This window comes from Hylaeus anthracinus, unplaced genomic scaffold (assembly GCF_026225885.1).
Source record: "Hylaeus anthracinus isolate JK02 unplaced genomic scaffold, UHH_iyHylAnth1.0_haploid 12001, whole genome shotgun sequence".
In the NCBI taxonomy this organism is placed as follows: Eukaryota; Metazoa; Arthropoda; class Insecta; order Hymenoptera; family Colletidae; genus Hylaeus; species Hylaeus anthracinus.
In genome coordinates this window covers 13568051-13589493 of record NW_026534348.1, presented here as the reverse complement: position 1 = coordinate 13589493, position 21443 = coordinate 13568051, and the positions used below count along the sequence as shown (strand labels likewise).

The following is a 21443-nucleotide window of genomic DNA, read 5'->3' as shown; positions in this document are numbered from 1 at the left end:
TATCAACCATGAATCATATTTGACCCCACCTATTCAACCTCAATCGACTTTATCGCAGGTAAATGCGAACAATGACATGATACTTAAGCTATTTACAATTAAGTATAGATACACTTGCAAAGTAGATTACAAGGCACGCCATTGATTTTATTGAAGCGTTTTAGTTGAAATTAGTACACGTTTGAAAATATGTACATACGATGCCCAAATTAAAATACTTTGCTGATTATCTACATGTCGTATATCGATTTTATCTTCAAACAGGTTAATGCGGACAATGACATGATATCTAAACTATTCGCGATTAGGTAGATACATAGACAAAATAGATTATGAAATACATCAGTGATTTTATCAAAATCAAACTTTTTCTTGAGTAAGGACGAGTAAGAATGTGAAAAATATTTAGGTCGATGGCTACGTTAAATTCGCGTATTACATTAATTGCTACTTACTTTTTGCTATTTGCTATTTGCTCATATTCTCTTGACTTGTCTAGGAAGATGACAACCAAACAGAACAAAAAGTTAAAAGTGCATTCCATTTCCTAAAACAAGAATAGTGACAGTTACATTATCTACGATAGAATTTTCTTCGTGTTTCTTGTAATCCCGTTCGTATTACCAAAGCTGTTGAAAGAATAGTCAAAGAAATTTGTGCGACGTAGAATGAGAAATAAGTCGCGCAACGGTGCTACGTATTTCCGTTCTAATGACTAGCAAAAACATGACACCTGCATCAACATTAGTGGGAAACAACGACCGTGTCGGGAAATCGGCCGATTTCAAGAGTTAGCCAGGCATAACGAGAATTTTCCGTTTTTCCTGCCGAAGTACGCCAATTGTTTAAAAAGCCTGCGCCAGTGCCGCATTATATAACGAAGACGTAAGAACAGAAACAATTTAACTCGGGGAAACCCCTGGCTATACATTACCTGACTCCATTGATTCTTATCGATAAACTAGCCTGATAATGTCAATGCATCTCCGTTGAGAAACATACGTGTATGCATATATACGCAGTTGGAATAAAATGTATGCAAGTTTTAAGTGTGTCATTAATATGCAGAATTACGTATTATGTTACGCGATGGATGTATTTAGCCGAATCCGTATTTCCAACCATGATTTAACAGAATAGTCCTTTAAAATTTAACAGAAAGAAAGTACTAGCAGATGTTAATAGAAATAAAGATGTTATACCAGAAAGTTATTTAGACAGGTAAATTACTGAAATACCAAAAAGAAGGTGACATTGAGGTTTGATAACATATCTGTCGTGGTAACAGCACCAACGGAAACTAAAGGGTTAGTTTTATCAATGCACCTAGCAGGTTCCTTCCGTAGGGGAGTTTCTATTCGGTGTAAACGCGATGATTCACGTTCCAAATGACTCGGTTTTCGGAAGGATCGTTCACGACACGCCGTTAGACTGGACTACCGGTTAATTAACGACGTGACACTATAATTGACGCTGTAATTGGATCCCCTTGTAGCTGGGTCCTCCGAGGAGCTTCACCTGTCCCGGGGCATGGTGTTAAAGCAGCGCGCGCACATCGTTAAATTAAAATCCCGGGACGAGCGGCACCATAGTCGAGAATTGCGGCGGGCCACCTCGGCGGTGCTTTCTAATTTGCAGCGCATAATATTCGAATAATTTGCACGCGCTAATGGGACCAACCATGGATCCTCCAGGATCCATGTCGATGCATACAAGAACACCTTGCGATCATTTTCGCGGTATTGCGATTACTTTGCCCAGAATTGTGACACACGATACCGTCTCGTCGGCAATCGAGTACGTGTAACGAGTGTCTCGCAACCGCTTGATCGAAGTGTGGGACGCGCGACACATCTAATCATAGACGTAATATCTTATCAGTGACGTCTACGACGGCGTGTACGGCGATGTGCATATCTGTTCCCTCGAACACAATGATAACACCAAAGGCGCTCCGTACCTCGCGTTACTCATCTGACGTATCGCAAATGTTTCCAAGCTTTTGTAACTTTTCTTTTCATTATTTAATGAAACTTTGTAGCTTATATGCAACGTTCGATTATTTTTAATTCTTTGCAGTCGAATGTCAAGAAAAAAGGCACACAAAGACTAAAAACTGTTTTCAACCGCTTATTATACACAAACCAGTTTCAAACAATTTATATTATTATTATTATTATTATTAGATAATCAGCAGTTTTTAAACCCGTTTGTGTAGAATTTCATTACAAGCGTTATTGATTTCTGTCCATTAAACAAAAATCATGTAACGAACGCGTATTAGACTAATGCAAATCATTTTATCTTGTCGACGAGTAAGATTCTGTATACGACGATGAGTCAATCTTAACCGAAGATTAAAATCGAGGGTTATAAATTCATTCCCCGAATTTCTGTCCACGTCAACGGATTCTCTACGCGTTATCACTCGTTTAATCTGATATTTCGACTTTAGTATTTGCGATGACAAAATCGTGCATGAACAATGCGTGAAATGGACATACATTTGTCTTTGTTTCAAATTCTTTTAACCTGCATCATTTTTCAAGTGCTTATTCGATTACGTATTGCGAGCTATACATGTATAGGAAAGAAGCCACTAGCATTTTTACAGAAATTATATCATGATTTTGAGAAGTAACGCGTTGACGTTAATAAAAACTGATTTCGGAGCAATATTAACATATATTACTACTCGAGAGTAAAGCTTCCTTCGCACAAAGACAGGTGTACTTCACAGACTAGTTTTATGTGTTGAATCGATATCTGAAATTATAATTCGTTTATAGTGTTTGAAGTTACAACGAAACGGATAGACAATTGATCACTTCAGATCTAGATTCACCTTATCGGAATCTAAATGATAAACTAAACACACAGTTGTTTCTAAAATTGTACAAGCACGATCTAAAAGTATATTCTCTGGCCTTGTAAATTATTACAATTTATGCATGTGCAAGTTACGTTACGAATTTTCACATATTAAAGGATTTTTTGGGTTTGAACTATATTCTAAACAAAATTTAAAAAAAAAAAAAATACCAAGATAATGGAGTATCCCCTGCACTTAAAAACCGATCCGTCATTAATACACACAATTCATTGCACATTTAAGAGTTATCAACATAGACCGACAGTAGTATTTTAGTAAAGTTTGTTTTAAAAGCCCATCACTGCTACAAATCTTACTTTTAACCTCTCCCTGAAAAATGGTCAACTGCCGATACATGATTAACTAATGCAACCGTTATCTTGCTCGTGACCGGTCAGCAAAGTGTTAAGTCACACAGTCTGATCTCTACTCTGTTATTTTAAAAAAGACTACCCACGCTCAATTTCGGCCAGCAAAAAGTAAGAGTACACCGTTCAAGAATCTCAAAAAGAGTAGACGTACCTTTGAAAAAAAAAAAGGGGGTCGGTAGTCAAAGGTAGTTGTTGCACCGGTTCGTACATGAGAAACCGAGGCGGTGCACACACCATGTTGGAAACGAAGTCGGTGAAACGGTTCGCGAAGCATACGGTGCTTAAGGGGTTAACAGTACGTATAATGAAATCATCGGTGGTACGAGGGCCAAGACGCGTATCTATCTCCCACGCAGCGAGTGGCAAGGATCGGCGAGGGTGGCGTGCACGAAGGTGGGAGTGCAGGGAGGACTGAGAGGTAGCCGGAGGAGTACGGTGGAGTGGCGAAGAAGGAGGTGGGGTGTCGTAGGAGGTGGAGGCAGGAGGGAAGAAGGTGGGACCGGAGTGCCGGTGAGCGAGCGTGCAACAGCGAGAGGACGAGGTGAGTAGTGAGCTAGTGAGTCCGTGAGCCCGAGTGAGTAACTGGGAGCCGCAACCGAGGACCCACTCAGTCACCACGAGATCGGCAAGCCGAATGGTCAACCGCACCAGTTCTCCCGCTCGGAAGTCTGCGCACAGCCGAAGGAATCCTAATTCCTAACAGAGACACGTTGTTCCTTCGAATGTCAACTAACGCGCTCCTCCGCGGACGCATCGTTCGAATCGTGTTACCGACGTCGGGGCGAGCACCGCGCGATTTCTCGAGATCGCACAGGGGATTCGTAAACGCGGTTTCACGATGTGGAGATTTCTGGTGCGCTGTTATGTCACGCTGACATCGATCTGACGCGTTTACCTTATGCCGTCTCGATTGGTTTAACGAGTACGTGTCTTCCGCTGGTTACTGTTTCCGCGTTTCGCGTACGCAACGATCGCCACCGATCTAGAGGGATACTGACTTTCCGGGGAAAACCACCTCGCGTCGCGGCGGGACCGGAAGTGCGTGAGTGGATGCGAGCAGGCGGTAACGACGGGAGAAGCCGAAGACTCTCCTGCAGGACTACGAGGAAGAGATGATCTTCGAGCTGCTGGTGGCTGGAGCTTTCGCCCTCGCCACACTAAGGCGGTGTGTGTACATTGTTAAATTCTACCCACTTTCTCTCTAGTTTTTACATCGTATTTCGAACTGTACGTTTCTCTCGTCTATCTTTCGCGAAACGTGCAACGGAACTGCGCCTTGAACGAACAACTCCCGGCCGATCGTACAATAATTATTAGCTACCATCGATTTCATAGACGGTTGTCCGATACGTTTTATTTGCTCTCCGAGTTCTCAAATACTTCATTACCCGCGTTTGTTTTTCCCCTCGTACTTGCAGGAAAATTGCGGTTTATTTATGCCGCAATTGTTTCGTGGAATCACTCGCAGGAAAGAACTAACGGCAAGGTGTATCTGACAGCAAGTTTTGCTGTAAATGTACATAATGATGCAGTGACACGTGAGGATTCTCCGCGATATATAGGATGTCGGCTTTCTTTGCACGTCGTACGATTACACGATTTTTCCCCCAACGTTTTAGAAAATCTTGGAGCGCATCAAGAATATTGCAATTCCGATATTTCTTTGCGCTATTAACATATAGGAAAGCTCCGTTAGTATAAATACTTTTTCCAAACGTATATTTTTAACCTCTTGACGGATGTTGACACACACATATATATTAGTAAATTACCGTTTACAAAATTGCATTGGTTTGTACATATTCGATTACAATAAATAAAAATCCATTTATAATTCGGCCCTCAAGAGATTAATCTGATAACCTAGAATGCACATCTTACAACGCAATTTACAAATAGATGAGTTCATATCATTTATCGCATAAATAGTAAAAGTATCTACTACACCACAGTATAAGTTGTTTTTTTTTATGTAAAACCAATGGTCGTTCGTTTAAATTGATATGTCTGTTGGGAATATTTATGTAGTATAATCACGTTTTCCTCGTTTTCGTTACAAGTGGAGACGGCTGTATTTCTTATATCGTAATTATGCGATAATCGTCTCGACTAAACGCAGTCGTCGAATAGATTCGCAAAATTACTTTATTATCGTTATGTATTATCTTACTCGTGGAATGCGTTAGATTTTTTCATGAAAAGGGAAAGTAATCATGACTGTCCGATTTTTTGCCTCTTATTTCATCGAATATAACGTTCGATATCACGATTGCGTTCATGCCATTGATTAATTACGTATTAATTACGCATAATTAATTGAAACTTGGTTTGTTTCGTAAATTCTTTTCCTGCCGCTTTTGTTTGTGCATATGGGAATAGGAACTTAAATACTGTTGATCAATCGATCGTAAATTATGTCTGAGTCAGTCGCTCCATCGTATGATGTATCGAGTCTTTTGCGATATCTTTCTATTCTGCAGAAAGAAGTATATATGGATCATAATATTGCGTTTAGGATCTACTTGTGCTAGAGTCGACCGATAATAATTAATGGTAATAGTCTATGGCAATACCTTCAACGAAAATTTAAAGAGTTTAAAATAAGAATTAACTTCATCATTATTTGTCAATGATAACGAGGCATAGACTTGCATGAAACGTTCAAGAACTGATAACGGAAAGAAATGTTGCTTTGTTATGGTCTCGTATGACATCGTCGTTCGAACGAATATAATTAATACCTCATCGATCACTAAGAGATCTTTAATGGGTAAATTAGTAGATGAGTGACTAAGCTAAGTTAAAAGGGAATCAACGCGCCTTGCATCGCTCCTCGCGTGTTTATTTGGATTTGGAAATAATGGTCGTGGAGAAAGATATGCGCTCGCTCGCTTTCCTCGATCTTTTCTGTCCTCGTAATATTAACTTTCTACAAGTATTTATGTTGTGGTCTTGAATCAAGGAAGACTATATTCAAATGTAACGAAATATTGCGTTTTAAAATTAACACCTTGCTGGGTTGTTATTCCGATACCATTCTTCAATTCAATACAAAATGAAACCATCTATATAAATTTCGAGAAACTTTATTTACATTTATACTTAATAAGTATCTTGGGTATTTTCTTCTACTATTCAAATATGTATGCGTTGATACATAAGTTTTCCAAATATACACACTTTTTTTCTAAAATTCTGTTTCGCAAACTTTTCTGATAAATTCATAAATAAATCTTTAAGAAAAGACGAAAAACTGGGATGATGGAAATAAAGGACAGGCGTGAAGTGTGTATGCGTATGCTTCTTGGAACTTTATTAAAAAGATAAATAACTCTGTCTAAACTAAGATAACTAAGTTCGTCTCGGAACGCTACTATAAAGGCTTATATTGTTCATATACAACACAAAACCACGTAAAATTTTTTAATCTTCCCGACCTCATAATTTAATACCAATTACCTTAACCGTTATACATTGCGCATCTCGTTACACGTGATTGGCTTATTATATGAATCCATATGATCTACTTTATAAATACGTGTATAGAGAATTGCACATCATTTACGAAATGTCTTTAAATCACATTCCAGCAAGATATTTGATCACTACCGGCCGTAATTAACAATTTCCCGTATCTTGCTGCCAATCAGTACATTTTAGTAGAGGTGATAGAGATGAAATTTTGTTGAAACTTTCATTTGGTCGAGTGAATATTTGTTTTTCGATTTAAGAGCGCATGTTGCATCTCTTGATGTGCATCCCTTTCATTATAACTGTATGATTTACAAACCAACATGTATCTCAATTTGCTACTTCATCAAACATAATTTCCATTACTAAAATTAATAGTGAATTAATTGTCAAACATAAGTTTCGCATTTCGAAGCACGCTAATTAATTTCTCCTGCACGTATCACAAAAACATTCATTTTCACACTAGAAATCTCGTCATCCAACAAATCGCAACAACACTTAGAAATGCTTCACGTTAGCACATTACGTTTACGACTAATTAGCGTTCTAATTAACTACGCGTTAAGCTCTCATCGAAGTGTCCCCAATTCGTGTTATTTGTTTACCTTCGCACTCTGTAATTATCTGCTGCCCCGCCCAGTCTGTCGGGACTCGAACAAATCTGTTTGGTGTTTGTTCAGAAGAGTTTTTCAGAGCGGGATGGAAATCCAAGCCTGAAAGGAGCGAGTGAAACGTAAGGTTTCCTCGATTACGAGCTAACGTATCGTGGAAAGTCAAGTCCGCCTGTGGCCGCCACGTCCTCCACATCCGCGTGTTCCTCCGCATGCGAGTAGGCTACGGTCGCCGATAGAGGCGTGCGCCGTGTTGATCCGGGACACACACGGACTGTTTGCTCGGGGTACCATCGCGGACCCTTTTTTCGTGTTAGCTCCGAGTCGAGTCACAACACTAGTAAAGTTACAAAACCCAAAGGCAAACAGATCCGGGGATGGGCCTTAACCGGTTTATCAAACACTCGTACGCCCCAGAGGTGGTCTCGTACCTTACCGAAAGTGACGAAGACGAGAGATCTCCGAGGACGAAGACGGGGTGGACGTCGACGGAGCCTCGTCATCATCCTGGACGCTCGCGTATACCAACGTTTTCACTGATTCGCGACGGGGCAAGGAGAGAAGTTCACTGCTCTTGGTGGTGTACGAGACGAAAGCGATCGTTCGCGAAGGTTGAGTGAAACAAACGAAAGAGGAGTCTTTTCTTTTACCAGGCATTGGTCCAGCCGCCCGTGTGAAAAGAACGGTATCGGGCGACAGTAACGATCCTACAGAGTTTACGGATCGCTACTTTATCGTTTGCACAAACAATTGTATGCTTGGCTCGATGAAGTTGTCACTCTGCATCGGGAGATGGTCGTTTAACCCTTTTGCAACTTGAACATTGTTTCTCAACGTGGGCGATTATTTGATTATCTGATTTTGAGAGAGTGATGATTATTTTACGTGGCCGAATCAAAAATATATTACTTATTGACTTCATGTTTAATTAAAAGGGGTTTCGGTACTTTTTCCAAATATTGACTAATTGCAAGTGAAAGAAATGGCTTAAAAATTAAGCAATTTAAGATTATATCTATCGAAATCAGAAACAAATGATATTTAACTTAGCCAAGATCACCGTAGCCAAGTTCTTATAACCAACCAATCCGTATAAGAATACATACAATACTACTAAATGATTATACGAAAAAAAAAAGTGAAGTGTATGTATAATGCTAGCATGCTTTCCGCGCTTTCTTTCGAGTCCACGTGCGTTCCAATTTCGTTGCATGTTGTTTTTGTCCACCACGAAAAGGTCGTTGTATTGAAAATTTAAACCTTAAGGGTGAAAGTGGTAAAGCAATTTCACCGACTTAAAGTATACGCTGCATTCCAATCATCGAAATAGGGTCGCGAGACAAAACCATTCGAAATTGCACCAATCGCAATTTGTCCTTGTATCGGCCCCTTCACTTCTACAGAAAATTACACGAATTAACAAAAAACTATTTCGTACACATTACGGTCATATCGTCGAGCGGACAATTCGGAGTTCGGGTACAATGAAGTGATAAAATCTCGGCAAACCTTCCAAATAGACGATTCGAATTTCGAACGATGCGCAACATTTTCGCGTGTCCCTTTGTAAGTTACTGCGACGGTAATAAAAAGAAAGAGATTTAAGGATGACTTGGACTCGCATTTGGCTGTGGTTTCGGGTTCATCAGGGTTCACTGGACATATTATATGGGCCAGACGGGCATTCCACCGTGAAATGAAAATATTATACCAGCGCCCAGGCTGTTGATGCGACACTATACACGACGAAACATTATGGTCACCTCTAGGTAACGTTTTCGTTGCAAAACTGCCTGATACAATAAAGTGAAAAAGGATGACGTATTTTATTTGATTTGAATGATTTTATTTATTTCTTTTCGTTAGCCATGTTTCTTCATTCAAATTAGCAATTCTAAACTTGAGTGTAATTATAGTGGCAATCCACGAAAAGAATATAAGGTGCTTGTACATTAATTGTGTAAGGTAATAGTAAGATACACTGGTATAGATACGATTTGAATCATATTTGAATAGAATTGTAAATTTTCAAATTACAGTTTTTTCAAAACCTCTAAATACATGTACAAGATTGATTACATAATAGTTCGATTGTAATTTCTATACATTAAGATAAATATAATTTTACTTTTTATACTTCTTTAATTAACTTTGATCACGGTGTGTTGCATAGACAGCACTGTCAAGTAATATAATTTAAATCTTAAACTACACGCGAAGGTGATGCTGGTACATTGTAATGGTCAGCTTTGCAGCGATTAATGGTTACGATAAATTCACGTGGAAGCCCATTATTGGTGAACCATGGCGTTAATTTATTACCGTAGTACTTGTAACAATAAAACTGTCCTTCTGAAACATCCTGTTGTTTCATGATACTTTCGGTTTGAGGCAATGCTATTTGTCGAAAATCTTCAACATTTCACTACGATTAAAATTCTCGTTTTCCGTTTTGTAAGACTAGGTGTAAGGAAAAACGGCAGTACACGTACATACGTAGTCGTCCAGTCGATTGTAAAACCAAGCAAACATCAAAGTTACACGCTCGCCTCTCACCCTCCCTTTCCACATCGACTTTTTCGGTGCCTCCAATGAAATTACTCAAGACGTGACAGGCCGAACGTGGTAGGCGGTAGCCGACGTACATGCAGTTGACAAGATACGCAGGCGTAACTTACACATGTCGCCGGTACGTCAACGTGCGTCGATTTTGTCGAGTCCGCGGGATTACTTTTTACGCCAATTTGTTAATCGTACTCGTTGGCTGCGAAACGATGCGAGCACTGCCCCGAGAGAGAAGGAATAAAACAGTCTACGGAGCAAACCAGGCTCGAGATAAATTCAGTTTCATGCATTCTCGTCTGGTTTTCTGACGGGTTTGCCTGCCCGACTACCGATTACAGGCCATCGGCCCGATCACCTACTGTCTCCCGAGATACGCTACCAATACTGAAACAAGGGCGATCTTGAGTCATTGTTTCACGATTTACGAGTAAACACATCTAATCAATTCGACTGTCAGGTTCAACGTCGATCGTGTTACTACCCCTTTGTGTTACGCGAAGTTAATGTGACACGTTTCGATACAATTCGTGTCGAATTGATAGCAAAACTGATGGACAAAAAAAAAATATACGTGTCGAATTGAGTAACCTCCTCCCTTTCGAAGTCGGTTAATAATCGTATAAGACTATAAATACGAAGGAGAAAAATGCTTGCATCAGAATTTTTTGGTAACACTAACTCCAAACTTAGTAAACATTTTATTTGAGTCGTATTCGATTCCTCGGTCTTTGTGTTTGCAGCAATGAATAAAGATTCTAAATTAATGAGTGGCAAAATGTGCAACTTTTTTCATTTTTCATTGCGTTTATCTTTTGTTTTTGAATTTACCTTTTTAATTTGAACTCTTAGACGTTGTACAAATAAATGCTAATCTTTTTTGTGTAATAAGTATAATTTTCGACGCGAAAAGCAATCTTACTACACGCCTTGTCTCGGATCTGATAGTTGAACTCATTAATAAGGCTTATCCAGCAGATCCTGTTTTAGACGTGACGCTATTAACCGTTCTAACAGTCTCCAATTACTTGAAAATTTATTAGTACATAATCAATTCGAACAGATTGTCTAAACGATCAATGTCATCACTCCAAAGGTATGATCAGATAGATAAGGCTACTGATAAGTTTAACTAGCACTTTTCACGCAAAACACAATATTATTCTTGATGCCAAAAGAGTTACTTATTATTACTTGCTAAATTATGAATTGGTTATAAAATCAATTTTTTCTCCCAGGTAAAAGTGAGTACACCCTTAACTGCTTCCCTATGGAATCTACCACGATTGTAGCAAATTCCGATATGCGGTGGTTGCTTCCAGAGAAGGAAACGTTCCAGTTATTGCAATTTAGGATTAACTACGGTTTCGTTATCTGAAACGAGCCGCTAATTGCAGGGATTTACGAATGCGTTAAGCACCAGCAGCTACATATTCCTTGTCGGTGGTATAAAACGCGTCAGTGGATCGTTCTCGTTTCTCGTTCATGGTAACGCATTTCGACTCTGTAAGTCCAGCCTTGCAAGTGTCTTTCTTTTTTGTATATCGATGGTAGTATATTCATTTATAATTACAGTTCGCAACATGTTATCAGCTGACCGATTGCATTTTTCAACTTACATTGAGGTACATAAGGTATAATAGTTATATTTAGCATGAACAGTAGCCACATGATCATCTTGTAGTTACTGGGCAAAATTATGTCTAATTTTGAATTCTTTAGAACTCGTAATGCAATGTTGCTCGAAACATTCTATGTCGAATGATCGAGCCCCAAAATTAGGTATTTTTAATTTGACGCATTTTAATTCAGACTCTTGTAAACTTTCATTAATTTCTTACCAAGGAGTAAACCTTAAAACAAACTTTCTTCCTATTTTTATTTATTTTATTTCTTCCACAATTGAACTTAAAAAAATAACTCAAAATCTTGTATTGCTTAAAAAATTCTATCTAGTGCATCAAGTCAAATCCAAAGTTGAAGTAGTTTGTCAACCATTGCCATAAAGTATTTGAAAATATTAGATATAATTGTTTATAAACCCGTATGACCAACGTATTGCAACTCTCCATTCTCGCGAAATTTTTATATTCATGCATACGGATCAGAAGGTTTAAAGTGCGGGTGGCACAGTTCGCTACAGAAATGAGGCAATGTTTAAATTATACGCTACGCAGCAAATCGAGCTTTACGAGGCCTCGGTGCACAGTCTTCCGTTCTACCACCTACGATGGCAATTACAGGGCCTCAAGCAAATCGCGGTTACGCCGTGGAAATGCACTTACTTCCGTAAACTGCCACTAGATTTGTAAAATATGACGTACTTTCGTGTTTTAGGTGCACGTATAATCCACAAACGTGTTTTAAAAAGACTTACGCCATGGTATCGGCATTTCTTTACATATATATTTATGTTGAACGTCACGAACACGAGCATACATCAAATATGTCTACGTCACCTTATAAACAAAGACATGAATTATTTGCTAATATGTCAATATAGTACTTTGAAAGTTTCAAGGTCCCATAGAGGGTTACAATACATTACATCTAAATATACCCAATGGTCCAATAAACTATCTATTTCTAAATACTGCCCCTTGGAGTGTATCGTTTGCCTCTGGGGACTAGACTCTAAGGACCGTCTAGTACTCTACTTCGAGATCCTCGGAAGGATCGACATCGCCGACCATGTAATTGGTCGTAGCTGGGTTTGATGGTACCGTGAACACCGCGGTGATCCTGAACCGATAGCCTGGGGTGTATTGATTCTGAAGTCAGGCCAATTACGAAACGTGCAATAAGCAATGGTCGTACGACCGTCCGAAGACAAGCTCCCATCTACGATCTCTCGCCACCTGACGCCCTTCATCGCGCGGCTGATTGCTATTCTCTGCCTTCGGGGGCCCTGTGCGCAATGAGCGATGCGTTCATTCATGTCGAACTACAGGGCTGTGGTCCGTCTGCTGAGAGCGCAGAGTACCATGAGCGCTCACTATATTATACAAATGCAGCGATGCATCGCGATCGATTGAAAGTAGAATCCGTGAAGGACTCGCTCTACGGTCTCCGTGCTCTCGTGTAACAATACCAGTTTCAATTTGTACGCAACTCTTTTACTCGCGAGGTCTAAGTGTCCACGCTTCGGGAAGTAGGGCAAGTAACCCTTTCCGGTCGGCGGAATTTTTAATATTTACTCTAAACGATTTTGGGAATATTTCGCGAATTGTACACTTAATATAACATTATTTTATTTATATATTAATTAATAAAAGTGAAGGGTTTAATAAAAGAAGCTTCAGGATTTTGTCTTTTAATCTTTGTCTTGAATCTAGTTAACAAAAGTAGAAAGTTTATTTATTTAATTCATTGTGTTTCTAATGAAACGAATCTTAAACATAATTGTGCTTTATTTTGATGTTACTTTGATATTCAAACACTTATGAAAATTCTTAAACGATGTTTTGGTTTTTGTAAATAAACACTAATATTTCGTCGAATATTATATTTGACAAGTAACTCTTTTTTTAAACAAAGTGTCTGAATATGAAAGTAACATAGAAATTAGTCATTCAGTGAAAGTAAATGTTTTAACACATTACATACCTCAATTACATTCTTTCATCGCAGACAAAGTAAAAATAGTGTATTCGAATATTAAAGTCACTCACTATACATATTCACCGCAGAAAACACTCAAAGAATGTCAAAAAATTCTTCCCGTTCCGCTCTTAATTACCGCCCCGTGATTTTTCCAGATACTGTCGCGAAAAACGACCGAGGTGAACGTTGCACTCGCAAAATGGAAATGAATCGATTGATTTTATCTCGACTAATAAAGCCGGTTTATCTTGTACGGGTGAAAATTCAATCTCTAGACCAGCCTAGCGCCGACGGATTACATTAATTCGTTATCAAGATATGTATCTTTGTGTTAGAAAATAGTCATTGGTCGGTTTTATAAATGGTCGGTGTCGAGACCACCAGCCATTCGTTGAATCATGTCTCGCACCTCTGATGAAAAGAAAGGGAAAGAAAACAATGACCACGCATCAAGAGACTCTCGGTCACGGATCGTGGGTGGAGCCAGCGGGTTTGTGCCTGACCACCGACAACTTTGATTCAGTACGATTGTTGTAAAGTCGGTTCAATGATCGGCGCGACACACGAACGGCCACCGTTGCTCGATCTCAGCAACCGAGCACGCACGCACGAATCACACGAACGTATTCGCCACGGACACGCCGCCGAACCAGTCACGTTTACACACGCGGTACCACGTGCTCGTGACTCGATCGCGTTTCAATTTCCACATACATCGTGGCTCTCAAGGGGATCCAGGCTAGCATTCTTCGTATCGCCGTCTATTGCGAAGGATTTACATTAGCACCGCATGGGAATGCGTTAGTCTCAACTTTCATCTACATGTTCCACTTTGCAACCCTTCGCGCGCGATATCTTCGCTAGGGCGATCTAGCGACACCCAGACGATAGTTTGTTGCTATAAATGTTTTGTCGCTACATGAATTGCTGCGTAAGTTTCAATGGTGACTGGAAGTCTAGCCTCTCGACTAACTATTCAATATTCCAAAGTTCATTATGCTCAATGACGGATATATAGCAATATGCGACGAATGGATGAATAATATATGACGGATAAATAGCACGTGATAAATAGCAGTTTAATTGGTCGGCAAAGCTACTGATTGTAATTAATATACCAGACTCTTTTATCTTGCATGACGTTACGTGTCAACCGAGCTGTTTAGTCTACATAGGGGGGCGACCAAGATAAAGTGATTAGACTATAATCTACCACCTTTCATGCTGAAAAAAATATTGATATTTGGCAACATTTTTTAGTGACACAGTATGTCTGATATAAATATTTGATATGTATTAAAAGCAGATAAAAAATTTAAAGAAATCTTATCTCATCACCAGATTCTGGTGCGTTGAAATCCTCACTAAAGAACAAAAAAATATTTCTATGCTTTTTCCATCGATTTATCCACTGAGATTTTTGATTACAGCTTTCACATACTCAACATTAAACTTGAACTCACAATTATTAAACAACACAATTAGTTAAAAACTCGTAATCTATGCTAAATAAAAATATGCAAAACGACGTGTCCAAGAACTCTTGGCTAACGCTTCGCATAGTAGTCCAAGAGGTAACTTAAAGCTTCTCACGATGGGTATACACTTCGACGTCCAAAACGAAAATAGGAAACGAGGTCTTCGTAAAAAAGTTAAGGCAACCTTGTATACCCGTGTCTCGTATTTTAATCACCGAACCAAACCGGGCGCGATGAGTATTAAAAGCATCGGCGCGATGACACCTCGCGACAGAGTCGAGCGACTTTATGACCCCGAGGTCGAGGTTGTTATCGGCTCGGCGTGTTCGACAATGCGTGGAAATCGTAAAGATCGTAAAGGGACCTCGAGGCGTGGTGCACGCACCCAGTTCCATCTAAAAACCCCGCTGACATCTCTGTATATACCCGATGCGCGAGATCCTCGTAAAGGACGCTATAAGCTGCGGTATGAGAGTTCGATTTTATGCCCCCGTCGAAACGAACGGACCGGACCGCCCGCCGTTAGTCACACAAAACTCTTCGCTATCCGTAATGTGACGTGAGCTGCGCGATTTTACGGTTTCACGTGAAATTATTTTGCTTTAATCCGATAACACTGTTGCCTTTGGTCGAGACGTCGGTATGTTTACTGCCTCGAACATCCTTATTCTCATTAGGAGAGGTACGGAAACCCTCTAAAGATAAGCGCAATCCAGTAATGGAATCCTTGAAGCATGTTTCACATGGAACTTTTAAATATGCGCGTACAGTGAGTGGTAAAAGTGCCCTCGCAACTTACGACTGCAAAACCCTTGATGTATTTTTAGGATACAAAGTTGTGATGCTCTTATCGATAAATACACATGCTCGTACAAACATTCGTTGGATTAATTAAACTTTCTATTGATATATACTTTTTTCGAAAGGCAACTGTTTAATTATGACGAATAAGAAATAAATAATATTATTCCAATCTTTCGATTGATTCAATTGAGATTCGATTGAGCAATGATCATTCGCAAACGCTTCACGAGCAGTTGTAATCCTCGAAGAGAGGCATGAATGAAAGTTTACGACGTCGGTCGTAAAGACCCTTCGCGAAATCGAACGCGCGACAAATGGCAAATTGCTCTCAGGCGCGACAGAAAGAAACGACCAGTATCTGTCCATTGCGCGTCGTTCCCGAGCATCTAATGGTCGAACGAAAGTTCTAAAGAAGCGGCGTATGCGTATCCACTGGCAACGCAAAATTCTTCTAACTCTTTGTTCATCGACGCGATTTCTAATTGCAACGCGCAAGGACAGGGGACGCGTATGAGCGTGAATGAACACGGGAGTGGAAAATGTTTTCTTCGGTTGTCTTTCTCTTGGAATGTTCCAAGAAAGATCAGTCGTCGCTAAGAACTAGACTGACAAGAATGCGCGCGATGAATAATGTATATTATTGACCATTAATCACAATGTTCCTTTTATTCTGTTTTAAACGCACCGACCGCGGCAATTTCACAACCGTTTGCATAATCTACTTTTCTTGCGCGTAATGTCGCCTCGCGAGCATTTAGCGTGAATATTCATGATGAACTTTCGCACGAAAGCAAGGAAAGCGGACGATTACCGCTAAATGACAATCGATACCGTTCCACCTAGAAACCCTCCGATAAGAGTCATGATATAACGTTGGCCGATTCTTAAATGGTATTACACTTTTCTCCTATTTTTAAAAAATATACTTCAATAATTCTCTTTCTGCGTAACACCGACTCATATTTTGTTACGTTACATCTCAGTATGTATGTATACCATATTTTGATTAGTTTTTGTGCTATTTGAATGAGAATCTTCAAGGAAGCGTGTACTTTTGACAAATTTATGCAATTACTATATTTTATGCATTTGTGATACAAGCTAAGATAACAAATCTTACGACATCCGCTTAGAGAAGACATCCGAGTGAAAAGTTAAATTTCGCAGAACTAGCTGAAAATTGTCTGTAGTTTTTCCCTAGCTCCATTTCCTCTTTCGCGGTCCAGCTGTATTCCTCCGATCGAAAGGTGTCGTCGCGTCCAATAACTTTTACCACCGTCGCGTTTGACAACACGAAGGTGGAGCTTTCTCTCTCGCGGCGGCAGAGGCCATTGCCTTGGGAACGAGTTTACATTGATGATTTCGTACGTTGATGTACGCGCGTGGATCTGGCGAAACGCCGAGCCACGCACAATCTTTGAATGGAAAAAAGGGAGAAGACAGGCCGTAGCGCAATCGTTCGGGAAAGAAAGGAGGCAGGAGGACGCGAGAGAGTCGCGATACCATCGACCGCGATTCACGCATACAGGATCGGCCCCCGCGAGCGCTTTCTTGCGCACGTGTGCGCGCGCGTGTGCGGCCTATCGCCGGCTGAGGATTCGAGATAATGTAATCGACGATGACATTGAACGCCGTAGTAGCCGATCTCGTGCATTCCAGCGGACCGCGTCCCCTCGCCCTGCCTTGCCGCGATGCGGTCGTGAAACGTCGTTCCCGATCAACGCTTGCACCGATGCCAACGGTAGACTGTCACCTCTGGATATAAACGATAGATGACGTCAGTATGACATCAGTGATCCATATCGTCGTAATACCGTAAAGCACCTTCGGACACACGTATACGCGAACGCGTACTCTATGGTCGACGCAAAATGATTAGGTCGTCCCATAAGTTCATGCCCCAGATTATGTTTATATTCTTATCGATGTTTGATAAACTCGGTGCGGTAAATGGCCAAGATTCTTTACGAGGATGGAGGAGATGACAAAATTCACAGACTCGGAAAACTTGGATTCTGTCCACCCTATACGTTGGATGCCTTGCTAGGAAAATCGCATCTGACACCTTTAATTCTTTGCACTCCGAATTACATTTCAATTTTGTTATCGGCAGCTCCCAACGCTTTTAAGGGTTTTATTTGATATTTACTTTAACTAAAAAATAAGGCAATTTAATAAAACGACCCAAATGTTTTTTTTTTTTTATAAAATTTTCAGGTACGCTTTAAATATTAATTTGAATAGTAGAGTAACAAGTGACACGAACTGATGGAACATGATACATTAAACGACGCGGGAACTCGATGATAAGGTGTAACAGGTAGAGACAACGATTGGCGACAAGAATGAATAAATATGAGAACACGCCGATGACGAACGGGACGGAGAACAGCGAGAAGAAAGAGAGCAAAAGGACGAAGGGCGAAGAAGGAGAAAAAAAAGGAGCCGGCAGCATCAGAATTGGCGGGTGGAAGGTAAAGGATGAAGGTTAACGTGCAACCCTGGCGAGTTAAAATCCTTCGGCGTCGCGGCTGTTTATGGGTGGGGTCGTCCACTAACGGGGAATATCCAACGCGCTAGTCTCGCCAGACAAAATGCAAATCTTCGTGCGCCCCGCTAATCTGTCTGGCGCATCCGTGACGTCAGGTTTCATTGGCGGAGACATGACTCGCGATCGATGATGACCCGATTCTCCATTCTTGTTATGACAACACGAGTCTGGAACCAGGGGAACGAAAAGGGCGTTTCACATTTTTCCACGGTGCATTTTGAAAAGAAGTCGTCGAAGAATGTTACCGGATTTCATACTCAACGAGTGAGATGGTGTAGCGATAATAAAGGTTAATGGATATACGTTATCGTATCGTTTTGCGATTCGAAGCGAGGAGAAAGCTCGACGCCTCTGCAGACTATTCCCGACGACCCTCCGCGTGCGTCTCGTATTAAATGTTGCGTGCCATGCATAACCTGCCTCTTCCTATGGTGCCCACCGTGTATTCGCACATAGTACGCTATATTCTTGTCGTAGGTGCGGATGAGGATGGTACACCTTCGGTGTACAAACACGATTTGTGCATACGCACGTGTGCGTGCATGCGGCGCGCATGTGGATGGAGTGAACTAGAGGAAAGGTACGGGAGGAGATGCAGAGACGCGTCCCACTTACCATTTTGAATGACATTGCACTAACGAAATGTATTCCGATACTTGAACGTTTGCACTGGCAAGCTTTTCGGGTGCTGGCGTCGATACGTGTATGGCAAACTGTTGAATACAATGCATCGGGGGTTTGAAAAGTTCGATTTAGCGTAACAGCCTGGTAACTAATTCAAGACTGGGTAAAGGATTGGCTGAACCCAGAGCAAGGAAAATAATTGTTCGAATTATTTTGTGTTGTATTAATTTAAAATAAAGGATTTCATGTGGTACTTAATTTACGAGACATAAAGGAAAGGATGGAAGATTGCGCTTTGTTCAGCATTAAAAATATTTCTTTTTTTTTTGTATAAATTTCCAAATTCTTTAGCAACATCTTCAGACAGCCAAAGTGCTTTCAAGCATTTAGCTGGCGTGCGATCCCAACGAAAATTCAAAACGTTCCATTATTCGCTTCTGTCGTTTGTTTATCGAGCAATTCGGCGGAACGCTCGTGCCTGGCAATGGTATTGCGCTCTTTCTTCCGAGATAATTTCTTTACCGTGGCAGTACTCTCTCTTTTCTCCCTTGTTCGAGTCGGTCCAAAGAGGCGAAGGTGGAGGCTAATCACCACGCAATCATCGCTCCCGGTGCGGCCAACTCCGACCCGTTCTCAGAAAGCAGCAACCGCCTTTTGCCGCCCCGGGGCATTCACCACCGCGGTACTGGCATAGCAAAACCAACAATCTTCATCCTCTTCTCCGCGGAAAAAAGGCCTCTACCCTCCACCCTCTTCTCCGCCCCTTTTCTCCAAATCACCGGAGGGCCGACCGATCGGTCGACTACTGGCATCCAGGGAATCCATCGCGAGAATGGCGGCAATTCCACTTTGAGAACCGATCGGGAGATGTCGAACGTACGTATTAAACAGCGGAGTAAGCAATCTTCCGAACACGACATTGCCCGGAATGCGGATCATTGGGATGGGATGCCGTCCGTGATATCACCGTTATTATAACCTCCGAAGATTGGGATCTAAAGTTCTCCTGCGATTTTTAACTGTCGGATTTATTCGTCCAGGAGACGGATCGTGTCTTCGTCGTGTCACCGTTCCATCTTCATTTACAAATTTGATCGCCTTCGATCTCCAGCTCTAGTCGTTTACTTCAGTTTTATAACACCACCCGCTAAAGGAGGAGATTGAATAATGATGAATTTTGGCGTAGCTCTTAAATTATTCATACGACATCATTCGTTAGGTTTCAAGGAATTGTAAACTCACAATTATTTATCATTACCATGTAGGGAATGTAATCGAAAAAAACGACGTGGTGAAAAATTATACTGGATTTACTTTACATAGTATTTTCTGTCGAAGAAAAGTACGTAGAAAAATAAGGGGCTTCATTTCTATTTGTATCTATCACCAATAAAATTGTGCGACCCTCGTAATGTGGTAGAGTATTCACGAAAACGCACGTTTCGCAAACGCCTGAGGTGTTGGAAAAATGTGGAATGGGGAAACACGAATGAGTAGCAAATTGTTACAGTTGGGATGGTCGTTAGAAATATACACAATATGGGGTGCACCTTTAACGGCGGCTGCGTACGCCCACGCAGTATGTATATCTCGCGATACGAGTTGCCTGGAACCAGCGGTGGAGAGCAATTCCGGGAGAAGAAGAGGAGGCGTGAGTTTACGATAAGATACACACGTGCGACGGCTCCCTCCAGTCTATGGGCAACGGGCTAATCGAATCGAGACTTATTGTCAACCTAAGTTCATATTTAAATAACCACCAGGGATACGTTCGTTAGAAATTTATGGTTAACAACTGAATACTGGATTAATTTTCCACGGAGGATCGAGTCGGGAACGATTTTCAATGCTTCCGACGATTGACAACACCTAACGCGTCTGTCCGCATTGTGAGCGGATTACTTATTACCGTGTCAGTCCGCATTGAACGTACTGAAAGTTGACTAGGTCGTACAGTCGGTTTTGGATTCGCAACGCATGCTTTCCTTGTCGAGTTTGTAAATGAAATATCGACGTTAATACGACGTACGTCGTTGGATCCGGAATCGATTTTTATATGCTTCTACTTTAACTTGTTCTGTTTGTATAAACGTTTGGCACGACAACATCTGATCGGTGTGAAACTTAGTAAACACGCGTGTTCTGGATGACAATACACGTTTATAGATTATGGCTCAAAATTTGGACATGAACATGTACCTAATCCACTAAATCTCACAATACGTGGAAATCTGTAAAAAATGATTTTTTTTAATTTTTCGCAAGAATTCCATATGAGAATACGAGCAGTACTTTTATATTTCAGAGACAAAATATTAGAAGACAATTTATTCTCTCTTCTTTAAATCTTTGTAAATAAAAACATTTTAAAAAAATTTCCTTTTTATATACGCTTAAATTTGTATCAACCTGTAATTCATTAGTAAGTCGATTAGCCGCCTATTTAGCTGCTAATTAGAATACGCGAAGGAACTGTCAATGGAGACTGAAAAG

At 40.6% G+C, this 21443-nt stretch overlaps 1 protein-coding gene across 2 annotated transcripts in view; it reads left to right on the top strand.

Annotated features, from left to right (window-relative positions):
* The window catches only part of LOC128890587 (uncharacterized), a 29655-nt gene that overhangs the window by 1120 nt on the left and 7092 nt on the right, over positions 1-21443 (top strand). The window contains exon 1 of one of the 2 annotated variants that reach the window (XM_054149237.1): positions 2604-4410. The exons of the other annotated variant lie outside the window; for it this stretch is intronic. Coding sequence (XP_054005212.1) covers positions 4356-4410 — 55 coding nt within the window. The 5' untranslated portion in view covers positions 2604-4355. Of the gene's footprint in view, positions 1-2603; positions 4411-21443 lie in introns of those variants that run through there. 2 annotated transcript variants of the gene reach the window in all.